Consider the following 14,740-nt stretch of genomic DNA (forward strand, 5'->3'; position numbering starts at 1 on the left):
TTCAAAAGAAAATATATTCAAAACATAAATTTAAGTCTATTTTTCACTATCATCTTTTTTAATTATTTTTAAATTAGTCTCGAGAAAATGTAAGTAGTCAATAACCTTATTACGTCATGTATAATTATGGAGAAAAATATTTGAACCTTAAATAATTTACTTATTTTGAAATATGAAAAAGTCTCAATATATAATTCACTTAATATGGAATAGACAGAGTATAAATTTAGAACATATTCTAATTTCTAATTAAGAATTAAAATTTCAAATTCATAAAGTTTAAGATTTACCTGGCGTTTATAAATAGGTGTAATGAATATGCTTTAATTCAATTGGAATTTTATTTTTAGAGATAAAACCTTAGGCTCAATTGAATATTTCATGTAAGATCTTTTTATTTTTTTTAAGATTTCATGTGAGATCTTGATTTTAATTTGATTCTAATAAATAATAATAAATAAAATTAGCCATGTCGGTGGTTATTACAGATAAAAAGTAGCATATACTTTTTTGGTGACCAAAATCAATTATAATAAAAGTATTCAATTAATGCTTGAAATCTTCCTACTATAATTACACTCATTGAACTTTAATTTTATACGGTTCAAACACCTTTAAAAATCTCTATTTATTCACTTTTTTATATAATTTTTCACTATCTGCTGCCTCGTGATCAACAACTATATTCTGCTAGGTATATTTTTCTATTTGTCATATGTAATATATATATTCTGCTTGATTTTTCTTTAATCGAGTCTTTTAATCTTAAGAGAAGGTAAAAGTAGAACGAAGAATATATGTAAGTCATGATTTTAGATAGAAGAATATGATAATCGAGAATTAAGATAAATAACTAGTAGGTAATTTATTGATATTATTGAGTTCTCCTTATTTGTATTGTTAATAATAATAATACTCTCTTATTATTTTTCACTTTTTTGATGAGTTTTTTTACTTGTTTGTTATATATCTTTGTTTTGTTTATTGTATTGTTTGTTGTTGTTATTGTTCTTTCTCCATTTTCTATATAATATCTTCATTAATGTATTTTTTAAAGATTTAAATATGTGTTACTTTAACCGATAATCTATTAAAAATAAAAAAAATCTATCTACATGGTGCCCTCTCCAAATCATAATAGTGAAATTCTAGTAGTTCTTCATTTCATCCTATATATCAATCAATAATTGACTACAAGCTAAGTGGTTTTGTTTGCACCTAGTTTTACCAAAATCCATTTGATGTTGTCTGTTGATAAGTATTTTGACCTTTTTTACTATATAAACTATAGTATGAATGTTATCACAATCTTTACCCATTAGAATAACAGAATACAATATTTAAGTAGTGTCGGAGCAAAAAAAATTATTAAAAAATATCAATATTTAAGAAATAAACAGACAATTTTTTTAAAAAAAATTCAATATACATATTATATAATACATATCACTTTTTTTTTAAAAAAAATCAATATATATTATATAATACAGTCACTTTTAAAACAAAATAATAATTCAATATATTATATAATACATACAAGTTTTTTAAAAAACTATGTCTTAACTACCACATAGGGGCATAAAGAGGAAACAACTTTTTTGTTGGTGGCTTTTTTATTCTCGAGATTTAAAACTAAAATCCCTAATTAAGGAGTGATCTTGTTCAAATCACCACGTCCCAATTAATACATAGCCAGTGATGGTGTATAAGTTTGTTAAAAGAACTTCTAAGTTTCTATATTGACCATTATTAACTTGATACATTTGTTAAATTCTTTGAAATCTCTATGTTGATCATTGTTGACCGATTACATTTTTTAAAGTCTTTTAAGTCTCTGTGTTGATCATTATTGACCTAATACATTTCTTAAAAAAGTTTATTTTACTAATATTACTTTGCATAGTTATTAATATCAAATATTGTCTCTTTATCACTAAAATAAACCAATAAATATAGAGTGCACGGTCAAAAATATCATTTTTTTAAAAAAGTAGATTTTTTGAATTTCATATCTCGAATTATAAGTTGTTTTTTTTTTCTATTCAACAATCAATAGTAAATACTCTTCATGTCTCTTATGTATATAAAACTTCAGATATGAAACTCGAAAAATCGAGATACTAAATTTTCCGGAAAAAAAATCAAGCTAGCTTATTGGGTGTAAAGGCTTGACTTTAAGCTGAAGACAACTTGGAATTCAACAAAAAATAATAATTGGACAAAGGTCTATCCAACTCATCATATGTGGTGGAGTATTTAATTATCTTTAGTTTCTATTTCCTCCAATTATTTGTCTGCACTTTACACGAGTCACTGTTTCTGTACATATCTACCAAAAACTGAATGAATGAGTAATGACTGTTAGTTGATTCTGACACTTCTCACCCAAAAAAGATTCAATCTTTATCTGATTTCTCACAAATCTGAACCCAACCCATTTCATTTTACTCCCAATTCTTGTCATTTACCCTGTTTTTGCTGTTTTTTTCTCGGAATTTGAGCTCAGATTAGTGTCATTATTAGTGTTGGACGTTATTACTCATCTGGATTGTGAGGTGAAGTTCCGTTGGTTCTTTATTCTTTAGATTTTAGTATAACTATGTTGTTCGTACTCTTTAAAAAATGACGCCCATCCGTGTCGAATCTTTAATAAAGATATTATTTTTGGAGCATTTTTGAAGAGTTCGAGCAACAGAGAATGTAAGGGGCTTTTTTTTTTGGGGGTTATGTTTGGATCTTGTTAGCTGAATGTTTTTGGTGAATTTGTGTATTGTGTGTTGATGTGGACTTTACTATACTGCTGGTGGAATATTTGTCTTAGACGTGAAGAAAAAGTTTCTGAAAACTAATAACAAAAAAGTATAACTCTTTAAGTGGTTCTGAATTTATATATGCAGTGTTTAAATTAATTTCCAATTTTGGAATTTCCGTCTCCATCATTATATTACTATTGTCCTTTATAAATAAGTTTCTTGATCTGGTTAAACTTGACTGACTCAGAGTGGTTAAGGTTCTTTTATATGTAAGCAAGAAAACAATTTGGTTTGCTTCCTCATTTCTCATTCATATTTTCTTACTTATCTACACGAGGGGTAAGATTTGCGTACACTCTACCCTTCTCGGACAACACTTGTGGGAATACACTGGATATGTTGTTGTATTTTGTTAAATCTACATGTAGTTGTCAAAACACAGTACTTGAGTATGATGTTGTCCAATGAATGTTACTATATTTGTATTCTTGTTAGAAAGAGTAACTTACAATGAATGTTACTATATTTGTATTCTTGTTTGAAGGAATAACTTACTCTTCAAAAGTCTCTTAATATTTATTTGGTTGCTTCCTCTTGGCAGTATATGATTAGGTTCAAACAGCGGTGAATTCGTGGAGGTTAATCTTCTAATGGACTTCAGAACCTTGTTGTTAATCTTTTTGGCACTATGCCCTGCACTTTCAGCACAAACAGTTAAAGAAATAGTACTTATGATTGATGCATCTACGAAAGTTGCCTGGACAGATGCTAATTACATTTGTGCTACCATTGATTGGTGGCCTAAGGAGAAGTGTAACTACAATCAATGTCCTTGGGGTTCAGCATCTATTATAAACCTGGTAACTCATACTAGCTTGTTATTGAAGGAATATGTTGTTCTTTAATATTTAAAAGTATAAATATCTTATCGAGTTTCTGATTAAGTCTGTGTTCATGAATGTGTTTTGATTTGTCAGGATTTAACTCATCCATATCTGGAGAATGCTATACGAGGTTTGCACGTACCATTATGCCATAATTTTCAACTTATTTCCAAGTTGTTTTTGTTATTACCATAATTAGCAAACTGAGACCCCAAGATTCTGTCATTTCACCTTAAAATATGAAATGCTCTACTTATAATGATAAGCAAACTGAACTTCTTTCTCTATGTGTCTTTTATTGGTGATACAGCTTTCAAGGGTTTGAGATTACGGCTTGGAGGTTCTTTACAAGACCAAGTAATATATGGCGTAGGGAACTTGAAATCTCCTTGCAGTTCATTCACCCAGCAGAAGGATGGGTTGTTTGGATTCTCTAAGGGATGCTTACCTATGCAGAGATGGGATGAGCTAAATAACCTTTTCAAGAAGACAGGGTAAGATTGGCACATTCTGTACTTCTCCTAATGCATGTAACCGCGTCCTGGCTAATAATCTGGTCTGCTCCTAGGCTGCACATTACGGCTTGATTCTTTACTTATTTTTCTTTTCTCTTCTTTCCATTTACCACTTTCAAGAGGAAACATTCGCCTCCAAGTTTGGTTTATGCTCGAATTTCCCCACTTTCATCTTTTCGAATGACTCTTTGAAGGTCTAAATTGATGGCATTCCACATCTAATGCATGACTCTTTTATGTCACTACTTCTGAATCCTAAATGTGCATCCATAACTTTGAGAAACTTAAAAATGTGGAATATTGTGCTTGAAATCTATATTTCTTTTTATACTGAGGACTATGATTTATACCAAAAAAGTAAAGTAAAATAACTTTAGGACTGTTGAAAACTTTCCATGATTCTAAAGTTTCTCCGTTGAAGTTCATTCGAGTTTCACTGCATTTGCTACAGAGCACTTGTGACTTTTGGCTTGAATGCACTGTACGGGAGACAACCGACAAATAGGCATGCGTGGGTAGGAAATTGGGATTCCAGCAATGCCCTTGATTTCATAAAATACACTGTTGCCAAGGGCTACCAGATAAACTCATGGGAATTTGGTATAATTTCTGGCATGTTTCTTTCTTCTTGCAACTTTATGTATAGCTCTCTCCTTTATAAGAGCCACAGAGGTTCCTTTCCTTAGCCATGCTTTTGTCATTTTGTAGGAAATGAATTGAGTGGTAGCGGGATTGGTGCAAGTGTTGATGCTGCACAGTATGGAAAAGATGTTATCCAGCTGCACAATCTCTTAAACCAAGTATATCAGAACACCCCCGTACGTCCTCTACTATTAGCACCAGGAGGATTCTATGATCCTGGGTGGTTCGGCAAGCTCCTTCAGGTTTCAGGGCGTGGCACTGTCAATGTCTTGACACATCATATTTATAATCTTGGTCCGGGTGAGATAGTGCGAATCTTTTTCCCTTTAAGACTGGAGCTATATTAAAAACCTCCTCGACTTAGAAAATCTAGTTCGTATTGATAAAAGTAAGCTTCAATTTTAATTATGAACAGACTACTTTAAACTCATAAAACCAGTGATGAAATCTTAAATGTTTTTTTCTTGTATATGACACTTGGTCTCCATTTTGCTGTTGTTTTTGAAATTTTATACTGGTTTAATCTTATTACTTCATTTACATCCTTGAAAAATTGACCGCTTCTATCTATTCTTCATGTGATTATTGTTTAGTGGTTCGAAAGATCTAGAAAGAGTGTAATCATTCTGGTTTATTCTTATGTAGTTTCTTTCTATTATCTAGATTCTGGAGCTGATGAATTTATTTATGTTAATTAAACCAGAAATGTTCTGTTTCAGGGTCCGATAACAAGCTAGTGGATAAAATTTTAAATCCTGAATACCTGAGTAGAATAGAAGGCACATTCAGCAGTCTTACTCAAACCATTCTAAGAAATGGTCCTTGGGCTTCAGCTTGGGTTGGAGAATCTGGTGGAGCCTTCAACAGTGGAGGTCCTGATGTGTCTAACGCCTTTGTAGATAGCTTTTGGTAAAATTTCTTGCTTAATTTGACTTATAGTATTAGCTAGCAGTCAAGTGAAACAATTCCAAAGACCTTTAATATGGAATATAGGTACTTAGATCAGCTTGGGATGGCAGCCAAGCACCATACTAAAGTATACTGCAGACAGACGCTTATAGGTGGAAATTATGGGCTCCTTGATACCGATACGTTTGTTCCAAATCCTGATTATTATAGGTGAGGTGCTTGACTACTTTATTCAAGTTTGGCTTCACTCTATCATTAGAAGGAGCAGGCTGTTAATTTTCATATTCATGTTGTTAAAGTCGGTGAGAATCTAAGAAAAAAGTTTTGATCCTTCTGTTTTCAATTTGATACAGTGCACTTCTTTGGAATAGACTGATGGGAAAAGTAGTTCTTCATGTTGTCAACAGCGCAGCACCACATTTGCGCACTTATGCCCATTGTACAAAAGATAGAGTATGTGTATATCCCGATTCATTTATGCAATATGAGATGCATTACTACGTTGGAAAATTGTCTTGATAACAAGTGCTTTAAAGGTTCCCCAAATGAAATTGTTGTGTTTAACTGCTTTTTGTTTTCTCAGTTGCATAATCTATCATGTCCATATAACATATATTATGGAGTCTCCAACATTAGATATGCTCCTAGTTAGACTAACAAAGATGCAATTACTCTAGTGTTTCTCTGATATTGTTTTGGATTCTGACACATAAGGACTATATGCTATTTAGGTTTGTGAACCCTACAGGGGCAGTTATAACTAAAGTTGACTAGATATAATATTTCACTCCTCCATTTGTAGGCTATGCAATAAGCCTTAGTTGATTATGAACTTATCTGCACCAGGTGCATACACTAAACCAACTAATGCATGACCTGTGTTTTTCAACTTTAGCTTTTCACTGTCAAGGTTAAATTATTTGGTATTTTCTAAACACCGGGCCTGGTTGAGTTTGTACCCACTGACTCTGTCATTTACCTTATTTCGAAAACCAACCTTCATATTCTTGCATATCAGAATTGAAGATGTCTCAACTTATGCATTGTCAACTTTTCAGTGGGATTAGGCTTTGTGGGAGTCTAGGAGCACCATGTAGTTTCGGAAACAGCCTCTCTACCCCCACGTGGTAGGGGAAAGGTCTGCGTACACTTTGTTGTTCTTGATTCCCTCTCATGCAAATATCAAATGACCCAGTCTGGTGTCCCTTAGTCCACTGAACTCTCATTTATGTGTATGTGCTACCTACTGTCTTTCAAATCTCTACTTGATTATTTGCATATCCATACTACTACTAAAGACCAAAACCGCGTATTAACTCACTGGTGTTACCTTTCTTCAGGCAGGTGTGACTTTACTTCTGATAAATTTAAGCACCCAGATTCAGTACAAGGTCAACATCCACTCTACTGCAGAAACCAGCTTGCAAGTTGGTGAGAAAAAGGTTCACAACAAGAAATCATTCGCGCGCAGTATTAAAGAAAGTGTCTCATGGGTAGGAACCAAGTCATCAGATGTTACATTATCGCGAGAAGAGTACCATCTAACACCAGAAGGTGGCAACATTAAAAGCAGAACAATGCTCCTCAACGGGAAATTATTGCGACTCACAGAAACAGGAGACATTCCAAGCTTGTCTCCAGCCCTTGCAAATCTTAACTCTCCAATATCTATTGAACCATTGTCCATCAAGTTCATTGTTTTCCCCAATTTTAATTCTCCCAGTTGTAGTAGATAGGTATTATTGAGAGCTTCAATACAAATATAAATGTGGCTACAATAATACCAGCCCCTTATAGCTGATTATAATTTTTACATGGAATAACTCATTATAGAATCAAATATACCAGTTCAACTTTTCTACCTCTGTTACATTATCCTTATTCATTTATGTTTTTGGCTTTGGATGTAACTAACTACCCATTAAAGATACAAAAATATTTTCTTATGTTCATGAGATTCAAAATTTTTATATACGTATATACACTAAAAATTTTAAAAATATCTTATACATGCAATATATTTTTTTTGGGATTCTAGTACTTACACTTGTCCAGTTATCTCCTCCTACCTAGATTCGTCCCTAACTGCTCTAGTGAAATATTTCAAATCTGAGTTTTATAATACTCAATTAAAGTCGGCAATAAATTCACATATTTGATGGATTTTTAATTTAAAAATAACTAGGGGGAAGTGTCCTATTGTAGCACAAAAAATTACTACCAAAAAAAAATAAAAAAATATTGTCGATATTTAAGGGACCAACGGTGGAATATTGAAAATATTTTTCTTTTTCGCTATTAAAACCCCAGATTTTCTAGATAAACCTCAGCGCCTCTTCACACAATCGTTCGCCTGAATCGGAAAACCTGTCGGCGTTTTTGTTTCTAAAGGAAAAATGGCGTCGCCGTCACGCGTGGAAGTCCTTACTCTTTTCCGGTCGCTTCTACGGACGGCGCGTGAGTTTCCCGATTACAACGTTAGGGAATACACTAAGCGCCGAACAATCGATGGGTTTCGCCAGAACAAAGACCTATCGGATCCATCTAAGGTCACCGCTGCTTTCTCCGATGGTAGGTCCCAGCTCGAGGTTGCCAAGAGACAGGCCGTAGTTTACTCCCTCTACGCACCCAAGGTCAAAAGCGTTATGGAATTGAACCAGTAACACCATTGAATTTTCGTCATTTTTAATCCTTTTTTGATAATTAAAACAATAGAATAATTCTGTGAACGTTGAATTGTTCAGCAATGATGGATGTGAATCCCTCGAGTTATGAATGGTGTTTTGTAGAAACCCTAGGGTTTTGGTTCTTTTTTGTACAATTGAACGTTAATTGTGATGAATGTCACTGCCCTGTATTGTTGATGTTCTTTAACTGATATTCCTCGGCTATGTATTTTTGAAAGAATCGATTTTTCATAAAGCTCCAACCTTGTTTTGAGTTGAATTGAATTGAGTGCTTTCGATAGACAATATTTGGTAGATAGATTAGAGATTGTTGTTTTCATGTGCCCGGTGAATGTTTTTGTTAGCTTAGCACAATTTGATAAACAATATTTGGTAGATAGATTAGAGATTGTTGTTTTCATGTGCCCGGTGATTGGCTGGTTGCTGGACTATGCCTTATGCATTGTTGGCTGGCGATCTACCATAAGTCTTGGTTTCTAGAATGCTTGTGTACATGGATTTGGTTAAGTTCTTCAGATTATTGATTGTGACTGTGGGAGTACCTTGATTCAGTTTTAGCTGATGTTGCACTTGTTTGTCGTATAAGCATTGTAAGATTTTACAGTGTGTTCTGCAAAAGCTTGTTACTTTTGATATTATGAATTATGCGGGATCAGGAAACTGCATGTCCAATAGTAACAAGACTTTGCCTTGATGACTGAAGGCAAACTACTGTAACCTTTAGGAGCTTTAACAAACCACTGAGGGTAGCTGTAAGAAGTACTTGAACCTAGAAATTCTAGTTTGCGATAATGCTGTTGAGGTTTTTGAATATCAGTACCCTTGAAGAATTGAACCAAAGGTGAACTCAGTTTTTTTGTGTGGAGTTGTCTTTCTGTGATGGGACTATATGTAAGTCCTCACTTGGATTAAAGATGTTGGGAGAATAGCAATTGAAAGGGGAAGGCTACTTTCAACAACTTTCGGAAAGAAACCAAAACATACAGAAGGTTACAATATCTCTATCTTTCTCAATTCCATTATCAATTTATCATCCTCTATTGATATTATGCTGACCAGAAAGTTAGGATTAGATATGCTTCCCTTTTCCTCTATTTTTTTGGCTGAGTGTCTTCCTTTTCTCATGCTCCTTCTCAAGCTTTCAGTCTCCTGTTTCCCTTTTTCCCTTTGTTTAAGGGAACCCTGAAAACCTTTGCCTTCGTTTACCTCTCCTTATCCAAATGTCTTTTCTGATTATTGTTTTCAAAACTGATGTGAAGGGCTTTCACCAGCTTATCTTTACCAATTTATGCTCAACATGTTGACATATATACTATAATACCCACTAAACTAACTGAAGTTACAGTCTGCCTCATGTGTATGTTACTTTGCAGAGGATACATCATTTTGACCATGACCACGCAAAGACTTTTATAGCAATGGCTTCAGAGTTATTGCTGCATAAACAAAAGCTATGAAGGCATTCTTTATATGAAAATTTCTTTTTCCTTTCCAGCTTGTGCCTGTTACTGGTATTTCCATTGCATTATATCTCCTGTGTGCATGAAATGGATCCTGCGAAAGCTGATTTATGTGGGATTACTTTGAGTCTTATGGCATTTTGATCTTGGAAAACAACAATAGTATTTCCCAGTTCTGCTCTTTAAAGTTTAGTGTGTTCAAATGTCACCATTCATCATCATGGGAGGATTGTAAGCGCTTTTTATTGTACTCTGTGACTAAGTATGTTGCAACGTCAAAGATTTTGATGGCTACTCTAGGCAAATAAACTTCCTCTTGTCCAGAACGTCCAAAAAAAGGGTAAAAACGGTGCAAGGAATGGTATAATAGGCTTGCAAAATGGAAAAATGAAAAAGAGTAAGCAAATTTCAGTAAATTGTTGATCTGCAAACCGATTACCAGGAAATGAATTGATTAACTCGATCTGATGTCACCCGTTTACAAAAAAAAATCAGAAGTAACAGATGAAAGAATTGGCAATATGAAGAAAAAGTATGAGCACGTTAATATCTAGTGCTAATACATGAGATAAGTTCTAGGTTATTTTCCAAGTAAGCGGCGACCACGCTGGTTGGCACCTTTAACTCGGAAATTGAGCTCATCTACATCATCTTGAAAATGATCCAGGGATTTGTTCTGCCTACAATATCCAACAACATATGCAGAAATTCTTAGAAGTGGTTAGAGGAATAACACAGGACATGAAAGTACAATAAGAAGAGGAAAGGAGTAGGGGAAAGAGCAAGGATGCTGATGATCCTTTTAAAAAAGATTTCACTATCTTGAATACTAACCTCTCGATTTCAGACCCCATGTCAATAGCCATATGTTTGAGCTCTCCCAACAGGTTACTGAGATCTGATAATGCGTCATCTTGCTTTGCGTGCTCAACCTGTCAAATTTTCAAAATGATTAGAATTGTTTCCATTGCTTTCCCTTAATGTGTTGACAAAAGAGGTTCTTTTGTAGCTTAATAAGATGCAAGAGTGATACTCTCCATTGTCCAACTCACATTCACTTCATTCTCTACCCCTCCAATCAGACCCGCTCTTTCATTCCACAAGGAAACACGAATAGAATACTCTTTCCCAACACCCCGGAAAAAAAGGTGGAGATATAGCCCATGAACCATGTAGTCCTCTATCAAATGTAACCTTCCCTTCTCCTCTAATTCCTTATAATTTAGCCGAGAGTTGTAGCTAGAAAGCAGTAGGGTTTCTATAAATCATCAAACATTATTCTACTTCAGAATCTGGAATTTGTATCCAAAAGAAATATTACCAGGACTTCCCTCTAAGAATGAAGTCACTAGAAATAAAGTCAACGACAACATACCCAATATTGATAAAAGGGAGTTGCTCAGATGGTAAGCACCCCTCACCTCCAACCTTAAGGTTGTGGGTTCAAGTCACCAAGTTGCTTGGATGGTAAGCACCCCTCACCTCCAACCCTAAGATTGTCCCACAAGTGGGGTTTGGAGAGGATGAGGTGTACGCAAACCTAGCCCCTACCTTTGTGGGGTAGGGAGGCTGTTTCATATAGACCTTTGACTCAAGAAAAAAATTAGACTCATCCAAAAAAGTTAGAATGAGGACATTCCCATAGATAGGAAAATAGAAAATGGTCTCCAAATTCAATCAAATCCTAAACCTATATCAAACCAACTGCTGCTAAGTCAGCAGCCATGCAACAAAAGACAATGTTGATTCCAATTGGTCATACGTGGTGTGGTGTAGCTTTCACTGACCCCCACCCCATCGTTCAGTATTTCGCAAATTCTAATCTTTTACATCTAGACTTTGCAAAGTGCACAATTACAAGTCAAATTATCCATGAATTATGGTACTATCAAACTAATTTGCTTTCCTCATTCAGATAAAGGGGAACTTAAATCCCTATTTTGTTTAGGGTCGCTTGCCAAAGGGAATGGATTGTTCAACAGGTTAGGGGGACACAAGGGGTTGGGACTTTTTGGGATTTGAGATTCAGGAGGAATTTCCAGGATTGAGAGGTGACTGAGCTTCAGAGATTGCTAACCTTACTTCATAAGCAAAACGAGCCAGTTGATAGACTCGATCAACTTGTTTTCTAAGTCTTGGAAGCATAAATAAGAGCAAGTTTATCTTCCTATCATGCAACAGCCTAGAGCCAATATCAACCTCTGAACCAAATATATAAAGGAGTTCTTAATGCCAGTCACTATATTGACCCAAAGTTTATCTTCCTATCATGCAACGGCTTAAAGCCAGTATCAATTCTCTGAACCATTTATATAAAGGAGATCTTAATGCCGATCTCTGTTTTTTCAAGTAACATTGTATGTACCTCAACTTTCTGCAGTGCATTAGTAGGTTCCTGAGGTGGTGTTCGTGAACTTGAGCGTTCCTTAGGTGCAGAGCTCAACCCCAACTTTTCTCTCTGCTCCAGGTGGTTACCCTTTCTTTGAACTGGATCATCTGCCACAACAAAAGATAATCAGCAGTTTACTCAATAGCCACAACCTCCCCATATTTTTTTATGCTTTCTATATCTTAATGCCCTGTTAGTTTTTTTCTTTTCCCTGCTCACAAACACCAAAGCATATTTAATGAGCAAGAATAAAATCTGATGAGTTACCTCTAGTAATTACTGGCCCTGTAATTGAGCGTATCTTCTTAGGCTTCCAAGTCTTAGAAAAATAGCTACCAAGAGTTCCCAAAAGTTTTTCACCCTGTAATTAAATTTGAAGCTTTAGTTACCAGATGATAAGCACAATGGCAGAAGGAAATAGCAGACATAAAATCTTCCAGATCAAGAAATGCTAACAAAGAATTTTGTAGTTACGAGTCAAATGTAGGTTAGGGAGGTGGAACGGGTTGAAGCAGACTAGTTATGTATGCATTATATAAGTTAAAACAAAATTTATATGCCCTGCTAAAGACTATATAAAGTTTCATCTCAAATGAAAAGGAAATAACCTATCATTCAGCATAAATTTCAACAATGTTATGAACCATTCAATGAAATGACTGAAGAATGAAAAATTGCAAAAACAAGAATGACTGATGGGTACTGGTAGTCCATGATGATAACGGGTAATGCTAATCCACAACAAGTTCTTCTTTTGCAAACTACAAATGTAATAGACTTTAAAACCATACTCTGCTAAGGTCGTGTTCAATGTCAGCTGCAGTTAGGTGGGTTCTTGTAATTTGTTCACCCTGCTGATGTAAGGCGATAACAGTTTTTGTTGCATCTTGTCTAATGTCTTCTGCAATCCTCAGGCAATTGTTAACAGCCTTCGTTGTCTCTTCAGCCTTGTGTACTGAATAGTTTTCCAACTCCTGTACAGTTTGGTTTTCAAATCCTCCAGAGTCCCTGAACTCATTCTTGAATCTATTTCTTTCTGTTGAAGTCGCGGAGTAAGCAGATGAATGAGTCCGTTTAATATCATCATCATCATCAAAAGGGTTTGTACTCAAATGTGGGGTAATTAGAGAAGGCTCTGACGAAGTTCTCCGAGCAGGTTTTATAGTTTCCTTGTTGTCAGATTCATTGTCAGAATCAAAAGGATTTGAACTTGAATAACCACCGGATCCAGGATTCACAGAGTGATTCCTAGCATTCCTATGCAAGAGCGACTTCTTAAGCCTGAACATTTCAAAGGATAAGAGGTAACCTTGCTTTGGTAGGAAATATTCAACTAATTAGGAAATGTGCCTGGAGAAAGAAGCAACACAAAGCTATTAACACTGTGTTATAACAGTTCAAATCAGTTATCAAGAAACAGTCATAACAAGAAAATTCACTTGACCATACTGCTGACAAACATTGAAAGCAAAAGCTAGTGGATTCTACATAAAAAAAAATTAACAAAGTACTTTCGAAAAATGCACAGAATCGATGACAAGAACACTCAAGACTTCAATTCCAAGATTTAAGCACACAAACTAGTAGGTAGTATATTATGAACAAAAACGACAAGGGGCCATTTTGGGTTCTTTAGGGGGCTTACAGAAAGGGATCCAAAACACCCACCAAAAACCGTCCTACAACAATGATCTGAATATTCGTGAACGGTTTCACCAAAAACAATAGGCAAGTGCAGATTGTTTCACCAAAAACCGTCCTGAATATTCGTGAACGGTTCTAATGCAACTTATTTACTGTTCATTTTACTTTTTTTTCGACAAATCAAATGAACAATCAAGAAAAATCCCAATTAATCTACCGTATTCCTTCATACTAAATTCTCAAAACCCCCAGAAATCAAGCAAGACTAAAACAATAGGGTAAGTGCAGATTGCTTCACTAAAGAGTAGAAATAGCAACAAGAAAAAAAAGAGTAACAGAAGCAAATCAGTACAATAAGCTTAGCGATTTGAAGATACCCAGAGGGATAAAAAGAAGAAAAAATACCTGCAAACAAAGGAACAGTATGGATACGGATTTTGGAGCACCGAGATTAACGCCCCTCTCTCTCAGAGAACCAATCCACTGAGAAAATCTAGATAGAGAGAAAGAGAGAGGGGGCAGAGAGAGAAAGAGAAGAGCCTATTAAATTCGATAGTGAGAACACTTATATAAATACTTTAATCACTCTGTTTACTTTTAGTTGTTATATTTTTTTAGAATGATAAAAATTTTGACTAACATATTATAATATAATTTTTTTTATTATATTGGTATGCAAAAAATGCAATTTATAGTATTTTTCATATAATTTTTGAATATATATATTTTTAAAAATATCGAATTAATGTAATTTAATTTAATTTTAATAATTAGTCAAATTGACAATCGAAAAGCAAACATGACAACTAAATATGGACGGATGGAGTATGTACTAGTCAATTATATAAATTGAGATA

General features: G+C 34.5%; 3 protein-coding genes across 4 annotated transcripts; 2 read left to right on the forward strand and 1 right to left on the reverse strand.

Moving 5' to 3' along the window:
• The first annotated feature begins 2,293 nt into the window (after positions 1 to 2,293).
• Positions 2,294 to 7,559, forward strand: LOC125860146 (heparanase-like protein 1). 2 transcript variants are annotated; one of them, XM_049540046.1, is made up of 10 exons: positions 2,294 to 2,555; positions 3,355 to 3,613; positions 3,731 to 3,767; positions 3,948 to 4,131; positions 4,604 to 4,752; positions 4,861 to 5,094; positions 5,514 to 5,703; positions 5,788 to 5,913; positions 6,057 to 6,156; positions 7,044 to 7,559. In XM_049540046.1, the coding sequence occupies exons 2-10, from the start codon at positions 3,404 to 3,406 to the stop codon at positions 7,437 to 7,439; spliced, it is 1,626 nt and encodes a 541-aa protein (XP_049396003.1). In that variant the 5' UTR covers positions 2,294 to 2,555; positions 3,355 to 3,403; the 3' UTR covers positions 7,440 to 7,559. The 2 variants fall into 2 exon arrangements, with proteins under 2 accessions (XP_049396003.1, XP_049396004.1); XM_049540047.1 differs by lacking the exon at positions 2,294 to 2,555 and adding an exon at positions 2,563 to 2,700.
• A 432-nt stretch (positions 7,560 to 7,991) lies between these two features.
• On the forward strand, positions 7,992 to 8,601 carry LOC125859072 (uncharacterized). Its single transcript, XM_049538807.1, has one exon. The coding sequence runs from the start codon at positions 8,100 to 8,102 to the stop codon at positions 8,364 to 8,366; it is 267 nt and encodes an 88-aa protein (XP_049394764.1). The 5' UTR covers positions 7,992 to 8,099; the 3' UTR covers positions 8,367 to 8,601.
• A 1,684-nt stretch (positions 8,602 to 10,285) lies between these two features.
• Positions 10,286 to 14,419, reverse strand: LOC125860680 (SNAP25 homologous protein SNAP33-like). The gene is made up of 6 exons (XM_049540687.1): positions 14,289 to 14,419; positions 13,031 to 13,589; positions 12,507 to 12,600; positions 12,216 to 12,346; positions 10,685 to 10,782; positions 10,286 to 10,530 (listed from the first exon to the last, which is right to left on the reverse strand). Exons 2-6 carry the CDS (start codon positions 13,526 to 13,528, stop codon positions 10,431 to 10,433), a joined length of 921 nt encoding a protein of 306 aa, XP_049396644.1. The 5' UTR covers positions 13,529 to 13,589; positions 14,289 to 14,419; the 3' UTR covers positions 10,286 to 10,430.
• Between the last annotated feature and the right edge of the window lie 321 nt (positions 14,420 to 14,740).

The sequence above is a fragment of the Solanum stenotomum genome, chromosome 3, assembly GCF_019186545.1.
Source record: "Solanum stenotomum isolate F172 chromosome 3, ASM1918654v1, whole genome shotgun sequence".
Taxonomy (NCBI): Eukaryota; Viridiplantae; Streptophyta; class Magnoliopsida; order Solanales; family Solanaceae; genus Solanum; species Solanum stenotomum.